The sequence below is a fragment of the Gorilla gorilla genome, chromosome 1, assembly GCF_029281585.2.
Source record: "Gorilla gorilla gorilla isolate KB3781 chromosome 1, NHGRI_mGorGor1-v2.1_pri, whole genome shotgun sequence".
Taxonomy (NCBI): domain Eukaryota; kingdom Metazoa; phylum Chordata; class Mammalia; order Primates; family Hominidae; genus Gorilla; species Gorilla gorilla.
This window is the reverse complement of record NC_073224.2, coordinates 163065991-163090553: the sequence shown is the minus strand read 5'-3', so window position 1 is coordinate 163090553 and position 24563 is coordinate 163065991. Positions and strand designations below refer to the sequence as shown.

The 24563-nt window shown below is 40.9% G+C and overlaps 1 protein-coding gene across 4 annotated transcripts in view; it reads left to right on the top strand.

The window, feature by feature from the left end:
• Positions 1-1003: 1003 nt before the first annotated feature.
• ST6GALNAC5 (ST6 N-acetylgalactosaminide alpha-2,6-sialyltransferase 5) overlaps positions 1004-24563 on the top strand; it is a 199724-nt gene continuing 176164 nt past the window's right edge. Inside the window, exons 1-2 of one of the 4 annotated variants that reach the window (XM_055368044.2) lie at positions 1004-1359; positions 2173-2418. In XM_055368044.2, coding sequence (XP_055224019.1) covers positions 1345-1359; positions 2173-2418 — 261 coding nt within the window. In that variant the 5' untranslated portion in view covers positions 1004-1344. The remainder of the gene's footprint in view (positions 1360-2172; positions 2419-24563) is intronic. The other 3 variants (XM_055368072.2, XM_063697608.1, XM_004026004.5) reach the window with 3 other exon arrangements.

Genomic DNA, 24563 nt, shown 5'->3' with positions numbered 1-24563 from the left:
AAAAATAGTTCCTGTTGTATCATCAGTCCAGCAATAGATTAGGGAAGATTAAAAATGGATTGTAATGCCTTTTTTGGCCTTGAGAAAGCTCTTATTGTGCCCATGGTTCAGTAGGCCTGCTGATCATTTCCATCTTAATGTAATCTTTAACATTACACTGCTACAGGTGAGATGTTAAGTAATACATTAAGACAACTATTTTCACTGAGCAATTTCACAAGAAATATGTTTTTAGCTAAATTAGACATTTAACAAATGCCATTTGTAATTCAATGCAGAGGAGACAGCATCCTTAAAACAAGCTATTGACGTGACTTTCCCGACATAAAACAATACTTATGTTTTTTTTAAATTTTAATTGAAGTCCTGAATGTGAAATTATGTGCCGTCAGTGCAGTAGACCAACGGAAAGCACCAAAGACCTTAGGATTATGAAATAAGCCATATGCAGTTTTATCTCTAGCAGACAGAAATTCTTCATCCAAATTAGGAAGAATCTACAGGTCAAGTTAATCATGTAGCTGTGACGTGCTGAATGTTTTTAAAACTTTAAGATCATTTAGATGAACACTAGGAAACTCAGAGGTCAGGCAGAAATATAAATTGCAATATTTAATGAAAATAATAAATGAAATAATTGAGACGAAATATTGTGATCTAAAGATTGCATGAGAATAACTGAATCTGATAAAGTAAAATTAAGAGGGAAGAGAAAATAAGAAAGTGAGCAATTGAAAAACGGAATAATAAATAATTTTTTAAGAAAAATAATTTCATCATATATTTCTCTATGCTACGTACATAAATGCAAACGCTATAAATAGAGTTATTGACATTTGGGAGGTTGATTTGTTTTTATCAACATCGCAAAACAGAAAATTTAGTTTGCAGATTTTCACATGGCTATCACGTTCAGAATCCAATGAGGTTCTCCTTCTTTACTACTTGATGACTTCTTTAAAGATAAATAAGCCCGCGGACCAAGAAGTGGGTACACTGGCTCGGTTAACTCTCTCTCCCCAGAAATTTCACTACTGAAAAGATTATTCTTTGGGGGCGGAGAAGGGGATGCAGAGGTCTTTAGGACCCAGCAGGCGGCGGCAGGCGGCAGTTGTGTAGATCGCTGAGAGACTACGAGGGTCCGGTTCAGTTTTAATTCTGTCTCTAATCTCTGCAACAGCCGCTCTTCCCGGGTCCCGCGGCTCCCGCGCGCGATCTGCCGCGGCCGGCTGCTGGGCAAAAATCAGAGCCGCCTCCGCCCCATTACCCATCATGGAAACCCTCCAGGAAAAAGTGGCCCCGGACGCGCGAGCCTGAGGATTCTGCACAAAAGAGGTGCCCAAAATGAAGACCCTGATGGTGAGTCAGTTGTGGCAACTCCACCGGGCAAAGAGGGGGATCCCCGGGCTCAAGGTCCACGGGACGCACCGTGGAGACTCCGGGACGCCTAACCCTGGGCCGCGAGGTCGCCTGTTACAAAGGGACAACTTTCTACCCGCTCCGCGTTCCCTCCCGATTCTCCAGCTCTGCCTGGCTCGGAATCCCAGAGCCAGGATGGGAACTCGGGGTTGCCTCGCGTCCTAGATCTCCGGCAAGAGGTCCGAGGGGGTGGCGGAGAGCTGCAGGAGCGATGGAGGAGTGGGCAGATTGCTCAAGGGATGGGGATGCCCAAAAGCAACAGCCTGCCAAAAGCTAAGAGGGACGGGGAGGTGGGACCTCTGCAGACTTTCTTCGTTTTCTTAGATTTCAAACTTGCAAGGATCGCAAGGATCCAGGGCCCCAGGAAAGGAGGGGTGTGAAGGACTCAAAATTCCAGCAGCTTGGCTGGGGTGGCTGCGCCAGACGAGCTCTTCCCCAAAGTGCAAACCCACCCCTGTCCTCGGCCACGGCGCTCTCCCTCCCTCAGCCCGGGGCCGTACACCACCTGCCCTCTACCGAGAGATCTGGGCGGCGGCGGCCGAAAGCAGCGACGCGCCCGGAGCATCCCTTGCGGTACGCGAGGGGACGGTGCTTTCTCTGTCCCAGTTGCGTGCGGCGGGGCTGGGGCCCAGGCCGCCCTCCGCCCCAAATCTCCCCCACTAGAGTGACCACCGCGCAGTTGTCCCCGCTGGGCGCGCTCCTCCGGTGTCTGCGCTCAGCCGCTCTCCTCTTCTCTCTCCCGCCCGCCCGCAGCGCCATGGTCTGGCAGTGTGTTTAGCGCTCACCACCATGTGCACCAGCTTGTTGCTAGTGTACAGCAGCCTCGGCGGCCAGAAGGAGCGGCCCCCGCAGCAGCAGCAGCAGCAGCAGCAACAGCAGCAGCAGGCGTCGGCCACCGGCAGCTCGCAGCCGGCGGCGGAGAGCAGCACCCAGCAGCGCCCCGGGGTCCCCGCGGGACCGCGGCCACTGGACGGATACCTCGGAGTGGCGGACCACAAGGTGACAGCATGCCCGCCAGCCCGATCGCCACTCAGCCTGGGGATCCCGCACACCTGAGCCTTCCCCCTTTCCCGGGGCTGGGAGGCGCTGTGAGTAGGTGCCGTTCGAAGGCTGGAGGGGAGTGGACCCGCTGGGGTAGTGTGGGCTAGTTCCAACTTGGTATGAATTCTTATTTGGAGAAAGACACAAAGTTTTGTAGAAAATAGGGGTGAGGTGCGTGGACCCCAAAGCCTAATTTCCCAGCAGAAATCGGCCCTGGAACTAGAACTCCCTGATCCCCAGAATTGCAGCTGCGGATGGAGGTCCGGTTCCTGAAGCCTCGGGTTTAGCCGCCGAGTCGCTCCCTGGTGGGAGGAAACTGGGGATGGCGCGGGTACCAGCCTGAGCCTTCCTCTGACCCGGAACCGGAGGGTGAGCGCAGCCAGCCCGCGGCCACTGCTCAGGATCCAGCGTTCCCCTCTGATCTCTCCAGCGCATTGCTTCGGGCTGAATTCTCTCAGCCCTGGGGAGTGGTGCCCAGGCAGGCATGGAAGACTTGAGGCACACACTCAGCTTCCGTTGGTTTGAAACTCATCATTGTGAGCCTGTCTTCCACTGCCTTCCGGGAAGCTGCTGCATGGGGTGGCTAATAATTAATAAGATGAATTTTTTAAAATTGGGCCTCCTTTCCCTGGAATAATAAATATCTGGTTTCAGTGTGTGAAGCCTCTGGGAGAATCCTAATCAAGTTTGCTGATTCTGAAGATATTTTAATACAGTTTAAATGTATCCCCCATTATTTGAAGCTGCTCGTATGTTTTTATTAAAACACAATTCCACTCTCTATCTGCTTTATAAAGCTAGAGGATTTCTTGAAATCTCCCAATTATTCTTTTTATTTTACTAAATTTTATGGTTGTGAACCGAAGTAATATATAGTAGATGCTCCTTTTGTGTGAAAAGGTCACTCTAACCATGCGTGAAAAAGCCAAACTTTTTAAAAAGTGGCATTCAAAATATTGCCACACACCTGTTTAACGCATAATGCTAAGGATTTGAAAGGTATAAAAGAATTTAAGGCAGGACCCAGTCCTACAGATCTTTAAATACCTGAGGACAGAACAGTATACCATGAAATGTGTGTAGCTGGATAAACCGATAGATAAAAATTTGTAATAAATGCTAGATATGAACAGTACTGTAGGGGTGCAAAAATGAGAACGATGACTTCCCTGGAAAGATCAAGGAAAGCTTCTTTGAAAAAGTGGAATTTTGCAATGAGAAGAATTCAGGGAAGCAAAAAAGGAGGAATCAATTTCATTAGGAAGTGATTATTTATTTATTTATTTATTTATTTATTTATTTATTTATTGTTGTGGCAGGAGCAGGGGTTGGGGGGTGGGGGTGTTAGTAGACTTAAAATCCAAAAGCAGAAGGCTATCAATTTTACAATTACAGCTTTTGTTTCCGCTCTTAGTTGTTGATTGATTACATGCTTTGTATCTGCATGTGCAAGCAACCGATAAGGGCTGGAGTTCTAGGAAAGTTTAGACATTAGCTTCTGACTGTAGATGGCTGTGGCATTTATGTGTAACTGGTGTATGATGGATATACTGAGATCATGGATTTCCATGGCTATTGTTTGGTGGAAATTACTATCTAACACTTGTGAAGCTTTGATTAATGGCAGCATCAAAAGGTAAATTTGCTGAAAGTTTTGATCAGCTTTTGGGAAGAGATTTCTAATACTTTTCTTCCTGTGTTATTCTGCTGGACAGACACCAGCTAAGAATATTGAGAGCTTAATGCAAAGTATAATACCATAATGGTTATGTTCAAAACAATGTTTATTGACCACAAATATGTTTGATTTCAATTTTTGTTTATCAGAGCTTTATTTTATTGAAACAAAGAACAGTCCTTTTCAATTTGGAGGGCGGGATGTTGATACCCTACATGGGAAATTGAAATGATATGTAGTAAAAGGGTTTTACAAATTGTGAAGTGCTATATGAATGATAAATATTGTGTGAAAGTCATTGGAATTCCTAGTAGAAGAAGGTCTTTGGAGATAATTATGAATATCAATGAAATTATCTCATGGAACACCAACATCTCACAAAATTCTATACCCAAAGGTTTTGAGGGAGTTCACGTCACCACAAGCAAAGGAAGAAAGGCATATCTTAAAGTCTATGTCTTCTGTTTAGATATTATCCCAATTGTCCCACTGAACTGAATGTAAACTTCTCAGAATGCCTTAACTGATTCTCTTTACCGCTACTATTTAGCTGGCTGCAAATTGGGCAGAGTTCCCTTACAGATGGTCATAAGAAGGTGCATGTGTAAAATGTTGTTTATGTTCTCTCCAAAAGTTCCTGTTTAATTAGGTGTATTTGATATCTTCCTACATTCTTGCATAGGCAGAGGTGGAAGACATTGTTAGAATATTGCTAGGAATTTTTTTCCAATTAAGACAGGGGAGGGTAAGAAATGAAAGCCTTTCTATTCTTATTATATTGCCAGATGATACTCGATTGCTAATTTTTTTTACCTTCACATCAGGCCTCAGGAAAATGATGGAATATGCTGGATGTGATGACCACCAAGCCATATGCTGCTGCATATTGAATCAGAATTCCAACAGCCTTTTTTATCTGCCATTGATTTACATAGTCTGGAGAGAGTTACAGATATTATTTAGGAAAATGTTCACACCTCCATAGCTGGAGGCCCCAAAGACTGATAAATATGTAGTGTATATGCTCAGTTACATGATGTTGTTAACATTAACAGTTCCAAGATTAAATTCAACAGGTGGTCCTAATCCCCAGCACCTGAATTTCACAAATTACAGCCTGTCTGCAATGATGGTCTTGTCTCATATGGCTGCAGACTGAATTACTGTTGAGATTAAATCACTGTGTGCTTTTGTTGAAATATATGCTGCAAGTCAAGTCAGTGATGAGCGGCATGTGTTGAGGCTTAAAATATCACTTTTCATGGTCATATTCTCCACTTCCTCTTTCACAAACTATGTGAGCTGCAATTGTAATTTCAGTATCACTAAATGAAGGCTACATGGAGTTTCTTGTCATAATGAAGGCATTTTCTGTTCGAGTCTTTCTCTTCTTTCCCAATCCCTTTCCCCAGACCAACTCCCACAAATGTTCCACCAACTCATTTCCATCGTGTTACATGTCTGAGTCTTCAGGTACTATATCTGTATTCTAACATTACTCTCTCAGTCCCGATTTGTGGAAGCCAATGATAACAAGATTGCTTAGGTACAACAGAAGAAGCCAATTTTCATGGCTTTGGGAACCTTCTGCATTTAGAACTGCAGCCTAATGTATAACCAACCTAACACACACACACACACACACACACACACGAACCTTCTGCATTTAGAACTGCAGCCTAATGTATAACCAAGCTAACACACACACACACACACACACACACACACACCACACATTAAATTAAGAAATACTCAGAGGAAAGCTCGAAGTCTTATAGCAGAGTGGAAGGGAACATGGAACACAGTTCAGTTTCCAGTCTGGATCTCGTCTGGGTAGACGAGGTCATTTGCCATCTGGTAGACCCTGTGAAATGAAACCGTGAGCTAATTCCCATTTCTAGAGGACAGGCTCTTATCACAGAAGGCCCACTATCACCCAGACTGCCCTTTATTGAAATGGCTTATGAAAGGGCGGTGATCAGTGGGGTCTAAAGCTAAGCAGCCATCTCTTTGCTTCAGAAGTAGCCCCCAGGGATGGATTTTACACATACCAATAACATACTTGTCCTTGGTTCTTTCCATTTTTAGGCACTCAGTTATTCAGACAAATCAAAATTGCTTAGTGGTAATAGTACTATTACTATTAACTGGTAACTATCCGGTTGGAGTGGTAAGACAAGTCAATGCAAGAATTGAAAAATAGTAATCCAAAACTGGAATTTGGATAAATGCCATCTAACTTATTTTGAAATTATGGGATGAGTATTCCTCTTTTAGAAAAGTATGTAGATTATCAAACACAAGTTTACATAATTTATTTGACCACATTTTATGACATTTGAGTTGTGAATGAATGACTGAAATCAATGCTAAATCATTTGAATCTCAAGGAAATTCAAAGTGAACTAATTTTCACTGCTCAGGTATTATAAGATGTAATCTGCCAATGATGATGAAACCCTGTTACCACAAAGCATCAAACCCCCAAAATCAGAAAAAGAACACTATTTCGTGGGGAGGAGTTGCAATAATGTAGTCACTTTTAACAGGATAAATGTTTTTTTATAACATTTATTAGAATACTTAACCTTCCTTAAATCTGTGACAGCCAGGATAATCTTTCCAGCTTCCCACATGGGTAATTTCAAGATATCACTATCCTCCTGTAAATGGCAGATGAGTTTGACCAGGCTCACTCTTAAATTCCAGGCATGCTGGCTTTCCTGCTGATCTGTGAACATTCATTCTGCCTCAGGACCTTTGCACATGCTCTTCTCTCTTCCTGGAAAGCTCTTCCCCAAGGTCTTTTGCATGGTTGATTCCTTCTGGTCATTCAGTCATCAGGTCACATGTCATCTTCTTATGGACCACATTCTTTAACTAGCCCCTCCTCAACAGTCATTCTCTGTCATATTAGCCTGTTTTATTTTCCTTATAACACTTAACAATATCTGAAATAATCTTAAAGTTTATTTGTCTATTTTCTGCCCTTCCCCCAACTAGAATCTAAGTACTGTGACAGCAATGTCATTGTACATCTTGTTGACCAGTTTAACCCCAGGACCTACAACAATATCTAAAATTTAATGGGTACACAATAAGTATGTATGGAAAGAAAGAAGGGAGTGAAGGTGGAGGAGAGAAGGACAGACCTACTTACCTATGTCAACTTTTTTCTCTACAAGAATCATCATTGCAATCTCAAGACCCTAGTATGTCTCATTTTTCCAAAATTTGTTCTGCCCACAAAAGTAATTCTAATAACAGGGAGGAAGAGGAGGAAATGATTTAAGAGGAAAGACAAAAGAATCTTTGGGAATGAGATTTAGGGGTCCATGTTTAATAAGCTTCCTTTTTAAATATTGCACACATTAAACTTTGAGAAACACTGTTTGAAATGTTTTTAATCATCACAATGTGTAGTTCTGTAGCTAATTCATTTCTAGGTTTTTGAACTAATCATAGCCCTTGGTAAATACTTGTTGAAGGCCTAGTAGTTTCAAAATTGGGCATTCCGGAGGAAGAACACAATCCCTACCCTCAAAGAACCTTTGATCTAATCGTTGCAGAGAAAAGATAAAGAAGCAAGAAAAGTTCAATAATAAGGCAAGCACTGAATAATAATTTGAAATCAGGAAGCAATAAATCAAGGCACTGACTCTAAAAAGGAGATAATTTCTGTGATCTTTCTCCATCTATAAAACAAGTTAAATTCTATTATTACCTTAGAAGTTTGTTAAGCTTTCAAACTAATATTCCACTCTTTATTAGCCTCATATCTCTTCATGCGTGTGTGCAGGGTATCCAGTGAATAATTACTGAACAAATTGGATATCAAAGCAACTTCAAAGTGGCTTGATTTTAAATTCAAAATATTGTCTCTTTATGATTTTCCTTTGGCATGACATAGGGTCTTCTGCACTCATTAAGTTAAACCTTCTTGAATGTCTCTGTAACATATGGTGACCACCTTAACCAAGCTAAATCTCATAATTCATTGTACTAGTCAGAGTTCTGTAAAGAGATAAAGCTAACAGGATATTATATTATATATATGGGAGTTTACAAAGTATTAACTTACACGATCACAGCTTCCCACAATAGGCTGTCTGCAAGCTTGAGGAGCAAGGAGAGTCAGTCTAAGTCTCAAAACTGAAGAATTTAGAGTCCGATATTCAAGGGCAGGAAGCGTCCAGCATGGGAGAAAGATGTAGGCTGGGAGACTAGGCCCATCTCACCATTTCACATTTTTCTGCCTGTTTTATATTCGCTGGAAGCTGATTAGATTGTGCTCATGAGATTAAGGGTGGCTCTGCCTTCCCCAGCCCACTGACTCAAATGTTAATCCCTTTTGGCAACACCCATGAAGACACACCCAGGATTAATACTTTGTATCCCTCCATCCAATCAAGTTGACACTCAGTATTAACCATCACAAGTCCACCCCTTGTCAACTTGAACCCAAACACATCTCCTGAGATCATACATAATCTTCAAATAAAGACAATAATGAGGTCATAATAATGCCTAACATAGTAAAACTATCCTTCATACAACTGGAAACGCACAAACCCCCAACCCAAATACTATTACAAAAAGTTAACAATACTTAAATGCTGATATGCAGTCAATACATCTTATGTCACATGATAAAGGAAAAGGAAACAAAATTAAGATATTTTCTTAGTACAAGTGTATACATGCACAAATGTTTTTAACAGAAGAAGGAAGAAATACTCATGACAATTACAGTCCTCGTTTCTGCAGCTGCTCAAGTAGCTAGTAATGATTACTACCTTCTTCTACTACCCATTGTCTTCCCTTTGCCTTCAGCAAGCACCTCAGCAGGTCATGGTTTTTTTTCCTGGTGGAGTGACCCAAGCCTTCATTCCTGAAGGGTCTGGGTCATTTGTAGTCCTACCTGGATTGGGCGGTTGTAATTTCCCATTGACTTTAATCACAGGGCATGGTAATAACCTAATGGACACCCTAAAGGATCTCCCATATCCCATGCATACTCTTCCTTACCTCCATTATGGAGTAGTGGACTGATTTCATCTTGATAGTCTGGGTCAGTCACCCCAGCCAACACTGTAACTCCCTTCTTAGCCTGTTGACTTAAAGGTAGGAGGAACCCAAGGTGTCCAGGTGGCAATCTTAACTCTCAGTTTAATGGAATCATTGTTGTGTCTCCAGGTGGCAGCGTTCCTCTCTCTGGAGCTAAGACTTCTAGGACAGCAGAACATTATGTTGCAGGAACAGGAAGCAAAACTTTTGCTAGTGGATCACTAGGGGTGATGGTGAGTGGTTCTGCTTCCACTTCCACCTCTTGATTCCTGGACCCGTGCATCCTGGCTATGGGAGAAACAGTACAATATATTGGACACTGATGCAGAGCATACATCCCTGCCACCATGGCCTTCTGGAGAACGTTGCCCCAGCCCTGCAAAGTATTGTCACCTAGTTGGCATTGTAATTGTGACTTCGAAAGGCCAGTCCACCGTTCTATAAATCCAGCTGCTTCAGGATGATGGGGAACATGGTAAGACCAGTGAATTCCATGAGCATGAGCCCACTGCCACACTACTTTAGCTGTAAAGTGAGTGCCTTGGTCAGAGCCAATTGTGTGTGGAATATCATAATGGTGGATAAGGCATTCAGTGAGTCCACGGAAGGTAGTCTTGGCAGAAGCATTGTGTGCAGGATAGGCAAACACGTATCTGGAGTAAGTGTCTATTCCAGTTAGGACAAACCTCTGCCTTTTCCATGATGGAAGAGGTCCAATATAATCAACCTGCCACCAGGTAGCTGGCTGATCACCCCAAGGAATGGTGCCATATTGAGGGCTCAGTGTTGGCCTCTGCTGCTGTCAAGTTGGGCACTCAGCAGTGGCCATAGCCATGTCAGCCTTGGTGAGTGGAATTCCATGTTGCTGAGCCCATGTGTAACCTCCATCCCTGCCACCATGGCCATTTTGTTCATGGGCCCATTGAGCAATGACAGGGGTGGCTGGGGAAAGAGGCTGAGTTTTGTCCACAGAATAGGTCATTATTAAAATCCTCCTCTGCTGAAGTCACTCCATGTGAACACTCACACGGGATACAAATATCTTCACATTTTTTGACCCCTCAGATAGGTCCATCCACATACCTCTTCCTTAAATTTCTTTGTCACCAATTTTCCAGTCATGCTTCTTCCAAGTCCCTGACCATCCAGCCAAACCATTGCCTACAGCCCATGAATCAGTATATAATCTCACATCGGACCGTTTCTCCTTCCATGCAAAGTGCACAACCACGTGCACTGCTCGAAGTTCTGCCCACTGCGAAGATTTCCCTTCACTGCTGTCCTTCAGGGATGTCCTAGAAAGGGCCGTAGTGCTGCAGCTGTCCACTTTTGGGTGGTGCCTGCATAACCCTGCAGAACCATCTGTGAACCAGGCCTTAGTCTTCTCGTCTCTGTCAACTGATCATAGGGAACTCCCCATGAGGCCATCTGCTGGGCTGAGGGAGAGAAGGCAGGGTGGCAAGAATGGAGACCATGGGCATTTGAGCCACTTCCTCGTGTAACTAACTTGTGCCTTCAGGACCTGCTCAAGCCCGATCACGTATACACCACTTCCATTTGATGATGGGATGTTGCTGTGCACAACCCGCTTTTTGGCTGGATGGGCCAGAAAACACTCAGTTCATGATAGGCAATTCAGTTTGCATGGTGACTTGATGACCCATAGCCAAATGATCAGTTTCCACCAAAGCCCAGTAACAGCAAAAGGAGGGTAGTTATCTGCAGATGGCAGGGCCTTGCTCCAAAATCCTAGAGGCCTCTGCGGTGATTCACCTTTTGGGCCTGCCAAAGGCTCCAAATAGCATCCCTATCTGCCACTGACACCTCAAGCACCATTGGATCTGCTGGGTCATATGGCCCAAGTGGCAGAGCAGCTTGCACAGCAGCCTGAGCCTGTTGCAGAGCCTTCTCCTGTTCTGGACCCAATCAAAACTGGCAGCCTTTCGGGTCACTTGATAAATGGGCCAGAGTGACACACTCAAATGAGGAATGTGTTGCCTCCAAAATCTAAATAGGCCCAGTAGGTGTTGCTTCTCTTTCTTCGTTGTAGGAGGGGCCAAATGCATCAACTCATCCTTCACCTTAGAAGGAATATCTCAACAGGCCCCACACCACTGGACCCCTAGAAATTTTACTGAGGTAGAAGTTCCCTGAATTTTAGTTGGATTTATTTCCGATCCTCTGGCATGCAAATGTCTCACCAATAAGTCCAGCGTGTTTGCTACTTCTTGCTCACTGGATCCAATCTGCATGATGTCATTAATGTAATGGACCAGTGTGATATCTTGCGGGAGTGAAAAGCAATCAAGGTCTCTCTGAATAAGATTATGACACAAAGCTAGAGAGTTGATATGCCCCTGAGGCAGGACAGTAAAGGTATATTGCTGTCCTTGCCAGCTGAAGGCAAATTGCTTCTAGTGGGCCTTACGGACAGGAATGGAGAAAAAGGCATTTGCCGAATCAATGGCTACATAGCAGGTATGAGGAGATGTGTTAATTTGCTCAAGCAATGAAACCACATCTGGTACAGCAGCTGCAATTGGAGTCGCCATTTGGTTAAGTTTATGATAATCCACTGTCATTCTCCAAGATCCGTCTGTCTTCTGTCCAGGCCAAGTGGGAGAGTTGAACAGGGATGTGGTAGGACTCACCACCTCTGCATCTTTCAAGTCCTTGATGGTGGCACTAATCTCTGCAATCCCTACAGGGATGCGATACTGTTTTTGATTTACTATATTTCTAGGTAGAGCCATCTCTAATGGCTTTCATTTGGCCTTTCCCACCATAATAGCCCTCACCCTACCAGTCAGGGAGCCAATGTAGGGGTTCTGCCAGTTACTAAGTATGTCTATGCCAGTTATGCATTCTGGCACTGGGGAAATGTCTACAGGTTGAGTCTGGGGACCCACCAGACCCACTGTAAGTCAGACGTGAGCTAAAACTCCATTAATTACCTGACCTCCATAAGCCCCTACTTTAATGGGAGGACCTCAACGACATTTTAGATACCCTGGAATCAATGTCAGCTCAGAGCCAGTGTCCAGTATCCCCAAAATGTCTGATCATTTCCCTTTCCCCAGTGCACAGGTACCCTGGTAAAAGGCTGGCGATCTCCTGGGGAAAGGATGGGAAAAAGAGCCACTGCATAAATTGTCAGTAATGTAGTGGGATCCTTCCTCAAGGGGATCCAGGCTCCCCTTCATTCAAGGCGTTCTGGGTCTGTAAACTGGCTCAAGTCTGGAAATTGATTGAGGGGCCAGGATTCTCTGTTTTTACAATTCAAATTAGTCTTTTGTCCATTTGACTTCGAAGTTTTCTGCTTGTATAAATTAAGTAGAAATGCAGTAGGCTTCTTATCAATTTCACTTCTAGGAACACCATGATTAATTAGCCAATGCCAGAGCTCTACATGAGTCAGGCTATTCTGATTGCTGCTTTGCGTCTGCTGTCCATTACGGTAGCTATGCCCACCTTGCCTTTGACAGTTGAGTGCCATCACTTGGCCCCTGCCACCTCAGGATCCAGTTATTCCCACTGTATTTACATTTTGTAGGTGAGTGACTTGGTTCCCACTGTTAGATCTGACATACAGAGAAGACCAATTATAGGACTCTTCAAAAACATGAGTGCTGCCCTCATAAATCTATTTCGCAAGGCATTGGTCAAGGGTATGTCTTCTGGAACCTCCCAGCTGGGATGAGTAGGTCTAAAGTGACTAATCCACTCCACCATCCCAATCTCCCTAAGCCTTTGGGTCCCTTCCTCTACATTAAACCAGGGGAGACCAGGCATTTCCAGCTCACTCACAGTGAGTCATCTTTTAATTCATATTTCATCTAACCAAGCAAATAAACTATTAGGACCTTTTTTTAACTTCCTGAGCTGCAGTATTAAAAGCAGAGTGGGCCCAAATCAATAAATTCAGCCTGATCCAACTCTATGTTCCTTCCACCATTGTCCCATACCCTTAATATGCATTCTTATGCCTGTTCTCCAGATTGCTGTTTATATAAATTAGAGAATTCAAACAGTTCTTTTCAAGTGTAGCACACCTCCTATTGGGTCACACTCTCAACCTCATCTCTAGGGGTCCACTGGGACTTTAGTCTAGTTACAGGTCTAGAAGCAAACAGGGGTGTTGGGGTGGCTCCTGAGGAGAATCAACATTATTTGGCCTGGCGAGTGCCTCAGGGAGGCCATCACTGTTGCCTCAGGCAGCACAGGGTTTATGTCCTCAGACAGATGTGGAAAGGCTATGGCAGTGTGGGTCAGGGAGGAGATGTTGCCACTACTGGGGATGGGGAAGCTGTTCCTTCTGGCAAAAAAGGTCCATCAGAGTTTACAAACTCAGTATCCCCAGCTTCATTAGGGTCCACCACACATCCCCATTCCAAGTTGCAGGGTCCCATTCTTTTCCAATCAATGCCTTTAACAGTAGACACTGGGTGAGGCTGTGCATGCACCTTTTGTTGCAAGTCAGCCACTTGCACGATAAGAACTTGTGTCTGTTTTCCACAATTTCAGCTCTTTCTCTACGAGAAATAAGACTCTCACTCAGGGCAGTCTTATCAGATTTGAGGCTCAGTATCTGCTTCTGAAGCCAGGAGACAGAGTCCCTGAGTTCATCATTTTCTTTCATCACTTTGTCCACTGAACTTAGGACCAACCAGCTTCATTATGTTCTTTGGTTCTCCACATACGGTCAAAGGTATTAGGTATAGAGTCACTAAACTCCTTGCCTCTTATGAGCGGTGAATCAGGAGTGTCAAATGCATTTATTTTGCATAACTCTCTAAACAGTTTATGCCAAGGACTATCAGTGTTTTCCATAGTATTAGAAGTAGAGTTCTTGGCATTTTGGGGTCTAATCATATTAAGCAGCCAACTCCCCCAAAACCAACAAAAGAACTACATCCTTAATATTCTGTTCCTCTAGAACCACTCCTGCTACAAAAATCTGTATTAGTCAGCATTCTCTAGAGAGATAGAACTAATAGGACATATACACATATAGGGGAGTTTATTAAGTATTAACTTACACAATCACAGGTTCCACAATAGGCTGTCCACAAGCTTGAGGAACAAAAAGAGCCAGTCCGAGTCTCAAAATTGAAGAACTTGGAGTCCAGTGTTCGAGGGCAGGAAGCATCCAGCATGGGAGAAAGATGTAGGCTGAGAGGCTAGGCCGGTCTTGCCAGCTTCGCTGGAAGCTGATTAGATTGTGCCCATCAGATTAAGGGTGGATCTGCCTTCCCCAGCCCACTGACTCAAATGTTAATCCCTTTTGGCACACACACACCCAGGATTAATACTTTGTATCCCTCAATCCAATCAAGTTGACACTTAGCATTAACTATCACACTCATGCTATGGTGAATGTGGATATAATTGTGTTGACCACAAGACAGAATATTTGCAGTCAGGTCTGTCTTAGAAACATGATACCTATTATAAAAGAGAATTTCCATAACCTCTAGGGTGAAGTGTCAGTACAATTTCTGCTTTGCAAATACTAGGATTATGGAAGATTAAATATGTGAAAGGACTTTGAAAAATTAAAACATATCATTAATCAACAAGTCATTCCTTAAAACCTCTTATTCACCTATTATATACTCTTTGGACAGCTGTGTAGGGTCTTAAGTATAGAATGACAAGGAGTGATTATCTCTTAAATAATATTGTCATCCATATCCCAGAACTTGATCCAATGGAAGAACTCTCATGGGAGTCAGTGAATTTATGATCAAATGATTGGTAAAACTTTGGGGGGGGTGGTATGTGCATTTATGAGATGTGTTCAAATTCTTCTCCATAAGCTCCAAGTCTTAAACACTTAGTCTGGGCCTGGGACAAATAAATACATTTATTGCCTGCTCTATTCAATATGTCTTTCTAAATAAAAAATCACAGGAATGCATAGTCTCAGCATAGACAGCCCATCTGCAGTGAAACCTTCCCTGACTTATAGCCCAGGTTTGATCTGAGCTGTATGTTTTGTCTTCATAGCTGAGATCCCATGATAATACTTATTCCACTTTATTGTTATTTCTTGTCTAAAATTGTCTGCCTTCCCTACTAGACAATCAGCTCTTGGAAACCATGCATTTTTTTTTCTCTCTTTTTCTGTCATTGTAGTCCCAGCCTTTAATATAATGCCTGGCATATAATGAGTCTTCAATAAGTACTTGTTGAATGAATGAGAATATCTACATAAAGATTTTGTATTTCTTCTAAAATAAGCCTACCTCAAGAGTTTCTAACCATTTGGAGTTACTGAAAAGGAATAGCTGCAAGTCATAAATATCAATTCCTCCTGCCACAATTTGTAGGCCTGTAACTAATTCATTTCTATCTTCTTGTACTAATCAGATCTCTTAAAGCATACTCAGGATTTCAGAGCTAGAAGGAAAACTTAAGAATTATCAAAAGGAATTCCAGAGTGGTTGTGTGATTTGCCCAAAGCCATGGGTTAGTGGCAGAGCTGGGGTAAAATGTCGGTCTCTGATGTGAACATCATTACCATGAGGGAAATTCAGTGCCAACATCTTCTAAACAGTGACTCAACATTATTTGGACAGAATTTATTAAAATGAAGAGCCTAGGCCTACCCAGTTATTGAAAAGGAATAAATATTTAAACATCTTATTATTCTGAAATGAATATGAGAATATGCCTCTGGATAGTTAAAAAGAGTCTTCCACCAACCACCAACTTTGCAAATGGGTGTTTCAGAGACCACACATAATGCATGGTACTAATTAATTGAAACAATTTTCAAACCAGAGTAGATTTTTGCCTTTAAAACATAAACCAAGCCAAAAGGAGTGTCATGCTTAATTATTTGCATAAAATTTTCTGACCAGAGTACTCATTTAGCTGAATTACCTTCTCCACAGTGGAGAAGAAAACATCATCAGGAGACTTCGTTTACCAAGTGTTTGAAGAACTACCATTCTGCAAATATCATTGACTCCCCCCAAATTCTGAGATGTAATACTTACTCTAGGATGGAATTACTTTAGGCAAATAAGAAAGCATTTTACCTATCATAGGGAAAATTAACCCTGATCATTGCTACAGCTCATGAAAAGGAAACTTTTTAGTATATTCACTCTTAATGGCTAAGGAGGTGTCTGTAGAGTTCCTGGGAAACTGCACAGAGTCTGAGTATTCTCTGGCAGACTGAAATGCAGTGCCAAATAATTTTTTACTAAGAAAACATATTCTGGAAATTAATTGCACATATGAGACATCTCCATTGACTGAACTGCAAGCATGATTGCATTTCCAACTTACAGATCTTTTCATGTTCCTTGCGTGTTTCCTATGGCTTCCCATTGCCTACAGGATCAAGTTCAGACCCTCAGGAAGGCTTGCAAGGCCCAACAGGATCTTGCTGGCCTAATTCTCCAACCCTACCCCCACCACTGCCCTCAGCCTAGGCACTACGCACCCAGGGATACCGCTGCCCTCAGCCTAGGCACCACGCACCCAGGCACCGCACATACCTTGCTGTTTTGTTCTTGTCTGCTTTTCCTTCAGCACCTCCTTTCTAAAGTTTTCCCAGATACAACATCTATGCAGAGTATACCCAACATTCTCTTACATCAGCCACACATCATTCAGTCAATCACATATTGACTGAGTAGCTACCATGTGGTAGGCACAAGGGAGGAAACAAGATAAAGGACCTTGTCCCTACCCACAGGAAAATCAGTGGAGGAAATAAATGTTATAATTACTATACCTTGGTAAGTGCTAAAATATTCTCTGTATCTTACACATGCTTCTAATCACACAATATTGCAATCATTTTTCCACACGCAAGTCTCCCTGACTAGGTTTTACCTTTTTGAGGCTAAGAACATAACTTATCTTGGTATCCACAGAATTGAAAACTGTATCTCAGACATATGAAAGCTAAATAAATATTTGTTGAATGTTGGGTAGGCAAAGTTCTATTTTAATTGTATGTAGTATGAAGAAATTTGACCAAGTCTGGCTAATAGACTATTAATTATAGGAATGGACGGAAATGATAAGTAAGGGCAGAAGGGCTTCAGGTATCTGACATACACATCTTTAATTTCTGTTTCCCCTTTGAATACAGAGCAACATCTTCTGACCTTTCCAGAACAGCTGACCAGATGTGGAGATGCAATGATGCCCATATTTGAAAACAGTATAGTACCATGACAGGCAGGCAGGCCCAGGCTATTTATTTGTTGTGAGCTCTTTGGCATGTCGTAACTTCTAGGCTTGATCCAGTTTATAGAAGAGAAAGTTAAATTATATTCACTCATTCCCTCATTTATTAAATAATATTGTGTTTCTACCATATGCCTAGCATTGTGTTCAGGACCCAGGAAGCAATGAACAATGAATAAGATGTGATCCTCAACTCCATGAAACTTATATCGGTTGGGAGAGGGAGAAACACACATAAAATTTCAGTGCAGATTTGGAGAAGTATTATAGGCTGTGGAGATTGGATTTTATCCTGAAAGCATTGAGGAAGTCTTTAAAAGGTAAATTAGAGGAATAACTCCATCAGATATGTGTGCCGTGGATCACCCTGGCTTCAGTGTGGCATGGGTTAAAGTAGCCATAGGTTGTAGGAAGAGGGACCAATTAGCAGACTGTTGCTTGGTTTGAGTAAGTGGCACAGCCAGAGGATGATGAAGAGACCTCAGGTTTCTGCCTGCCTTAAGTTTCTATGATTGGCCACCCTCCTGTGTCTGTGCAGACAGTCTGAATGCAGATTCTCCAACAGAAGGTTTGTGGTTCAAGATTGCCTCACAATTGCTGGTAAAGAGAGCTGAGGATGATCCCAGATGGCACTTCAACTTTCTCTAATTTTGAACCTTGCTGTGCATCTGAATACCACATACTGACTTGAGCAAAACAGTAGCGTTATTGTTAGGGCTGAAGCAAGCTGTTTGTCGAGACTCCATAATGCATATTGGTGACAACAGGAATTAAACTCTCCACCTGCAGGACAGCCAGCCAGTGGGGTGTAGAATAAGTGTGCTGGCAGAGACTTTAGTATGAAAAACACCACAGGGAAAGGGGGCAAAGTTTATTCTAGAATAATCTTGTCAGAGAGATTGTTACATAATAAATTTTACCAGGTATAGATCTGTTGGAAGTATAGGGTGGAGAATGGTTTTCTCTCCTTTCATTTCCCATATAGCTATAGAGAGAGCAATTATCATTCTTTTAAATCACTTAAGTTTGTTAACAACTTCTAAGGAAAGTAAAGTTTCCATTTCATTTGCATCAGAAGGAAATTGGCCATAAAGTAATGTAAAATTTGTCAAGAGGAGCCTAGTTCCTAATTCATTCAAAAGGATTTGATTGGGAACACAAATGCATACATCTGAATGAACTCCAGTTTTATGGGGCATATATATGGAGTTATATGGCAAAGTCGCACCTACCAGGCTGCTGTCAGGGATATAGCCAACTTGTCTCTCATTACCTGAAGTGGTATCTGTCTCTGCTCTGTACTGAAAATCATAAAGCTGGTTTATTTCATTTTTATTCCACTTGTACAATTTTTGAACAATTAGAGTGCAGGAAGTGATAACATGCCACTTGTATTCCAGAACACAGAAAAGGGAAAGAGGACAGTAGGAACTTGTGTGTATTTCCCACTACCAAATCCCAGCCACACTGACTGAAGCTCCCACCATCACTAATCCCCAGAAGAATTATGCTCATTACTCTCAGTAGCAACCCTGTATGATTTGGGGCTCAGCTTGAAATGTGATGGGCTTTTAATCCAAAAGTTCAGAAATAAAAGAGAAAGATGTCATGGAGAATAGGGTATCCCAACTGAATGAGCCTGCAGTAGTGAAGGCTTGTCTTAGTTCATCTTCTGTTGCTATAACACAGTACCACAGCCTGGGTAATTTACAAAGAGCAGAATTTTATTTCTCAGTTCTGGAGGATGGAAGTTCAAGATCAAGGTGCCGGCATTTGCTATCTGGTGAGGGCTGCATCCTCATATGGCTGAAGGCGGAAGGGCAAGAGAGAACAAACTCCCTCCTTCAAGCCTTTGTAAAGACACCTAATCTCATTCACAAGGGAAGGAGCCCTCATGGCCTAATCGCCTCTTAAAGGCCCCACCTCTTCATATTATCAGATTAACAGCATCTGAATTTTGGAAGAGTCCCATTCAAACCATAGCAGATAAAGATATTATAATTAGAACCAGAACCAAGAATAAATACTAGAGTAAGAAATGACACCAGTTTGCTTCTTCCCAGTATCAGAGTGTGTCTCTTTCTGGCTGTATGGACACGAAATGTTGATTGGGTTCCAGAAAGGCAAGAAAGGGTGGCTTGTCATGGGCTTTTCAATGTCTACGAAGGACTCAAAGTTATTTGAGATATTACATTTGAATATGATTTGATGTGCTGTTTGATAAAAGAACATCAATGGGCAAAAGAATCACTTAGTCAAAAATAAGTTCTTCTGACTAGGACTTATGACAACTAGGGAAGAGTAGTAACCAGGCTTTTTTCTGGAATAAGAACTATGGTGTCCCTCTACGATGAGCAAGATCAGGTCCTCCAAGGAGTTATACATCACAATACTGACTGGTCTGACAAGTAAAAGACCATTCTTAGTGCCCCCACAGAGCATGCTGATGGTATCTCAACCTTTAGAAGGTTTAAAGGATGGGATGGCCCCAGACCTTACTTTATATCTCTTCCAGGGTTTTGTGCCAACCTATGAACACCAAAACTCCGCACTATTTTATGCAAACTATGCCTGTAGACCATATTTAAGAGTATGGAATGACTTCTCTCTGGAAAGAGTTTCCTCTGCCTCATCCCCAGTATAACATGTCGAAAAGAAATAAGGAAGAAGAAATCCAGGATGCTAGTTTTGAAAAAGAAATTTTGCTCCCTTCCCAATTTTAAATGCAGGTATACTCATTGTCTTCTCGAAATGACAAAAGGAAAAAAAAAAGAGGAAAGTTACAATTATTCATAAATCTACCAACAAAATGTAATTACTGTTGGTACATCAATGTATTTTCATACAATCAACACGTGTATATACGACATTTAAATGTACTTCCTTCTAGTTTTTTTATTCATCTATGTTGGATATGTGGGGTTTATGTGTACATTGATTTAGCAGTGCACGTGATCAGTGGTTTAAAGGAAGGGATGGCTCTGCTGTTAGATCCCAGTTATAAAGACTTATCTTGTTTAATAGTTTGAAACCAAAATCTATTTCAATTAGAGTTGGAATAATTAGGAAATAGTCTTGATACTTATGCTAAATTATCCATTTACTAATCCAGAAGATATATTCATCCCTCTAGTAGCTTAAAAACCCCTTTCTTTCCCTGCTGTTTACAACCCTTAGCACTTTTCAATTGTGGCATGCTTCCATCTCTTTCATCCCCCACCTATATGCTCAGGCACAGAATGTGTTCAGGCAATTTTTAAGTTTTGTAAATCATTCCCAATAGTCCCTTAATCCTTCTTGCCACTTTTCTCTAAATCCCTTTCAGTCGATCAGTAGCTACTTGGAGGGTATGGCCTGCGATAACCTGACACAGGCTTCCAGGACACTGTCAGAGGTGATCGCCATCTTCATGGGCAGTGGGGCAGTCCTTTGTACATATGCAGCCTCACGTTTGCCTTTATTTTCCCGGCTTCTGCTCCGTGATTCAATTTCCTGTCCATAAATGGTGCAGATCTAATTCCCTGACCACATATAGTAAAGGTTTACTTTGACATATTGTCTTTCCTAAAAAGAAATTTTACTGCACAGTTATAATTATCACATTTTTCTTAATTAGCAACCTCTTCTGATTTCTTTTTCATCTTCTAGTTTTATAAAACATTTTCTTTATCTTATTTTAACCCAACTTACTGAATTCTATGAATATTTTCTTAGTTCCTTTTTTTTTGTACTTGATAAGATCTCTGAGCTACTCTTTATTGCTTAGATTTTTCAAATATATGGTATTATATCTTGATTTTGGTGTAATCTCAGAACTCCAGCTATTCTTCTAGTCCTTGGGTAGAATAATTATGTCATTAGAGACATTGGAGCCTGCCTCTCCCATGACGGCCAGCTGGCAGGGGATATATTTTATATGTCTTGGTTGATGGCTTTCAAGTAAAAGGGTGAATCTGCGAAGACCAGTACTCCTTGCCAACAAGCTCTTTATAAAATCAATTATCTCATTTTGCCGCCTGAGCTCTCCTTTGGCCGTTAGACTGAACAATCACTGGATGTTTCCTAAATTTGTCATCACCCCAAACGGAGACTCTGTAATATTAAGTAATAACTCCTTATTCTCCTCTTCTACCAGTCCCTGGTAACTTCAATTCTACTTTCTGTCTCTATGAATTTGGCTGTTCTAGATATTTCCTATAAGTGGAATCATTCAATATTTGTCATCTTGTGTCTGACTAATTTTATTTAGCATAATGTTTTTAAGGTTCATCTGTGTTGTAGCATGTATCAGAACTTTGTTCCTCTTTAACACTGAATAATATTCCATTGTATGGCTATACCGTACTTTGTTTTTCCATTCATTAGATGATGGACACTAGGGTTGTTTTCACCTTTTGCCTATTAAAAATAATGCTGTGATGAACATTGGTGTTCCCATTCATTTTGTAAAGTAACCCCCTCTTTTTTCTTCCTTCTCAGCCACATGGCAGCACTTGAGTCTCCAACTCTCATATCCATGGAGGCCGTGCTACTTCCAGCCGTTCCCACCTCCACACACAAAAGTAAAATAGAAATTTTTTTATAAGGGAGAAAAGAAGCTATTAATTGCCCTAATTGTATTTCTTTGTTTAAAAATTATGTATGTTTTTGAAAAATATAGAAAAAATAAGAGAGGGGAAGTGTTCCCATACTCCTACCACTTTGGTGTAAGTAATGATATAATTTTGGTTTATTTCTGCCAGTTTTTTCGCATTGCATTCTTTTTCAGACCTAAATGTGAGCATGTTATGGTTCAGAAGTCTAAGTCTGTTTTTGTTTCTGTTTTGCTGAAATTAAAATAGCCATTAAGATGTCCTTTGGTCAGTGTTTGCCTTTTATATCTTTTTCCATCCTATAATTTTCAGTCTTTCTGTGTACTTATATTTCATATATGTCCAAGTCTGCTCCTAATATTTGCAGAGCCTGAGGCAAGAGTACAAATAGAGGCCCACATACATTCTAATTGCTTTATTCAGTAATTATATCTTCATTTAGGAAAGATTTTCAAATTACAAAGGTCTCATCTGACCGATTCCAGTTACAAATTAGATCAGAATAATTCTCTTGCTCATTTTTATTATTTTGGCTAGTAATTAAATCTTCATTAAATATAAAATGTGTTGTTTGAAAATTTTTTGTGATGAATGCTTGACAGAGATTTACCCACTTTCATTATTTCTAGTTTTTAAAAATGTCAGTAGACTGCTTATTTGTGTATTTCATTTTTTTGGCTTTTTTCCTCCTAAGATTTTTTTCATAGGTTCTCTTTTATCATAATCTCAAATTCTTCTCATTCTATTTCGCCTCCCACCATACACACTGTGAAGCAGTGACTAGCTCCTTCTTAGCTGCGGTAAAACCTGCAAATCTTTATGGCATTTGAACACAGTGACCATTTGTTTCAAGGATTTAGGGCAAGGAAATGTGGAGAAGTACTTTTTCTGGAATGTGAATGGTATTAGACACAACCGTGGATGTTTAGGATTATAGATCATGCTGTGACAGAATGACAAAGGTGTCGATGTGGTCTTTAATATAATTTGTGTGTTGGTGGTATGATGTGCCATTTAAAGCAGCGCTTCTCAAACATTAATGCTACATATGCATCACCCGGAGAAGCTTCTTAAAATGCAGATTCTGAATCTTTAGATCTGGGATGGGGCCTGACAGTCAGCATTTCTAACAGGTGCCTGAGTGATGCTGTTGCTGTTGGTCCGAGATCCATCTCTTGAGTTGTAAGACTCTGACGCATAGGACCAAGATCAGGGGTCTCTCATCTGATATTAAGAGTAGTACTCCGTATGTCCTATATGAATACAATATCGCGGAATTTATTTTTAATTTGAAATTATAATCATCACCTTTTAAGAGTCATGTTTAGTTTATTTACATTTATTGTAATTTTCTAAGTTATTGATATATTGGGATTTTTTTCCCTATTATTTAAACACTGGCTTTGCATTTTATGCATTCTGTGCTTTGGGCTTTTTTTTTAAACTCTCCTTTTCCCCTGGACCATTTTTTCCCCTTCTTCTTATTCCATTTTTAGCCTTTATTATTTTAAAAATTAAATGCTTGATTTCTGTTCTTTCAATGTCATTCTTAAAATTTTAACATGTATATTACCAAAGTCTTAAATGAATTAATTTATTTTTAAATTTATTTTTAAATGGCAAATAAAAATCGTATATATTTATTGTGTACAGCATGATGTTTTGGTATATGTATACATTGGGGAATGGCTAAATCAAGGTTAATTAACATATGTATTGCTTCACATACTTATCTTTTTTTGTGGTGAGAGCACTTAAAATCCACTGTTAGCAATTTTTAAAATACAATATATTGTGATTAACTATAATCACTGTGATGTACAATAGGTCTCTTGAATTTATTCCTCCTGTCTAATTGAAATTTTGCATCCCTTGACCAACATCTTCCCAGTCACACCCCCATCCCTCTGGTAACCATCATTCTACTCTCTAGTTGTATGAGTTCAATTTTTTTAGATTCAACTTATAAGTGATTTAATTAATATCTTTATCCTCTTTCCAGATAATTCAAGGACCTTAGCATTTTAACTCTAGTCAACTGTAATATTACATTCCATTGTATTGCAGTATTTTAGTCTTCTTCTATTAAGCCTTCCAAGTTGGATATTAGCATTATTGTGGTTGTTGTTTCAGATAGTCAATATTGATACAGATTTACCTGAATATTACCCATGATTACCATCATTCCTTCTTTCTACTTAGATCTCCATCATCCTTCTTCTTGAAATATAATTTTTAAAAGGTCCATTGAAGAAGTTCTGTTGATGGTAAATACAGTTTTACTTTCTTTGAAAATATCTTTATTTTGTCCACATCAGTTATTTTATTGTTCAGTATTAAGAAAACCTAATTCCCGTGTTTTCTTCCCATCACTGTTAATATTGAGTTGTGTGCCATCAGGTGAATGTCATTACTTTTTAGATATTCTAAACTGCTGTTTCTTTAAGTAAGTACATTGTCTCCCCTTAATCTGTTCTCTTCATAATGTTTTATTTATTTGTCTCACTATAATGAATTCTGGACAGTTTCTTCTGATCTTTCTTTCAGTTTGCTAA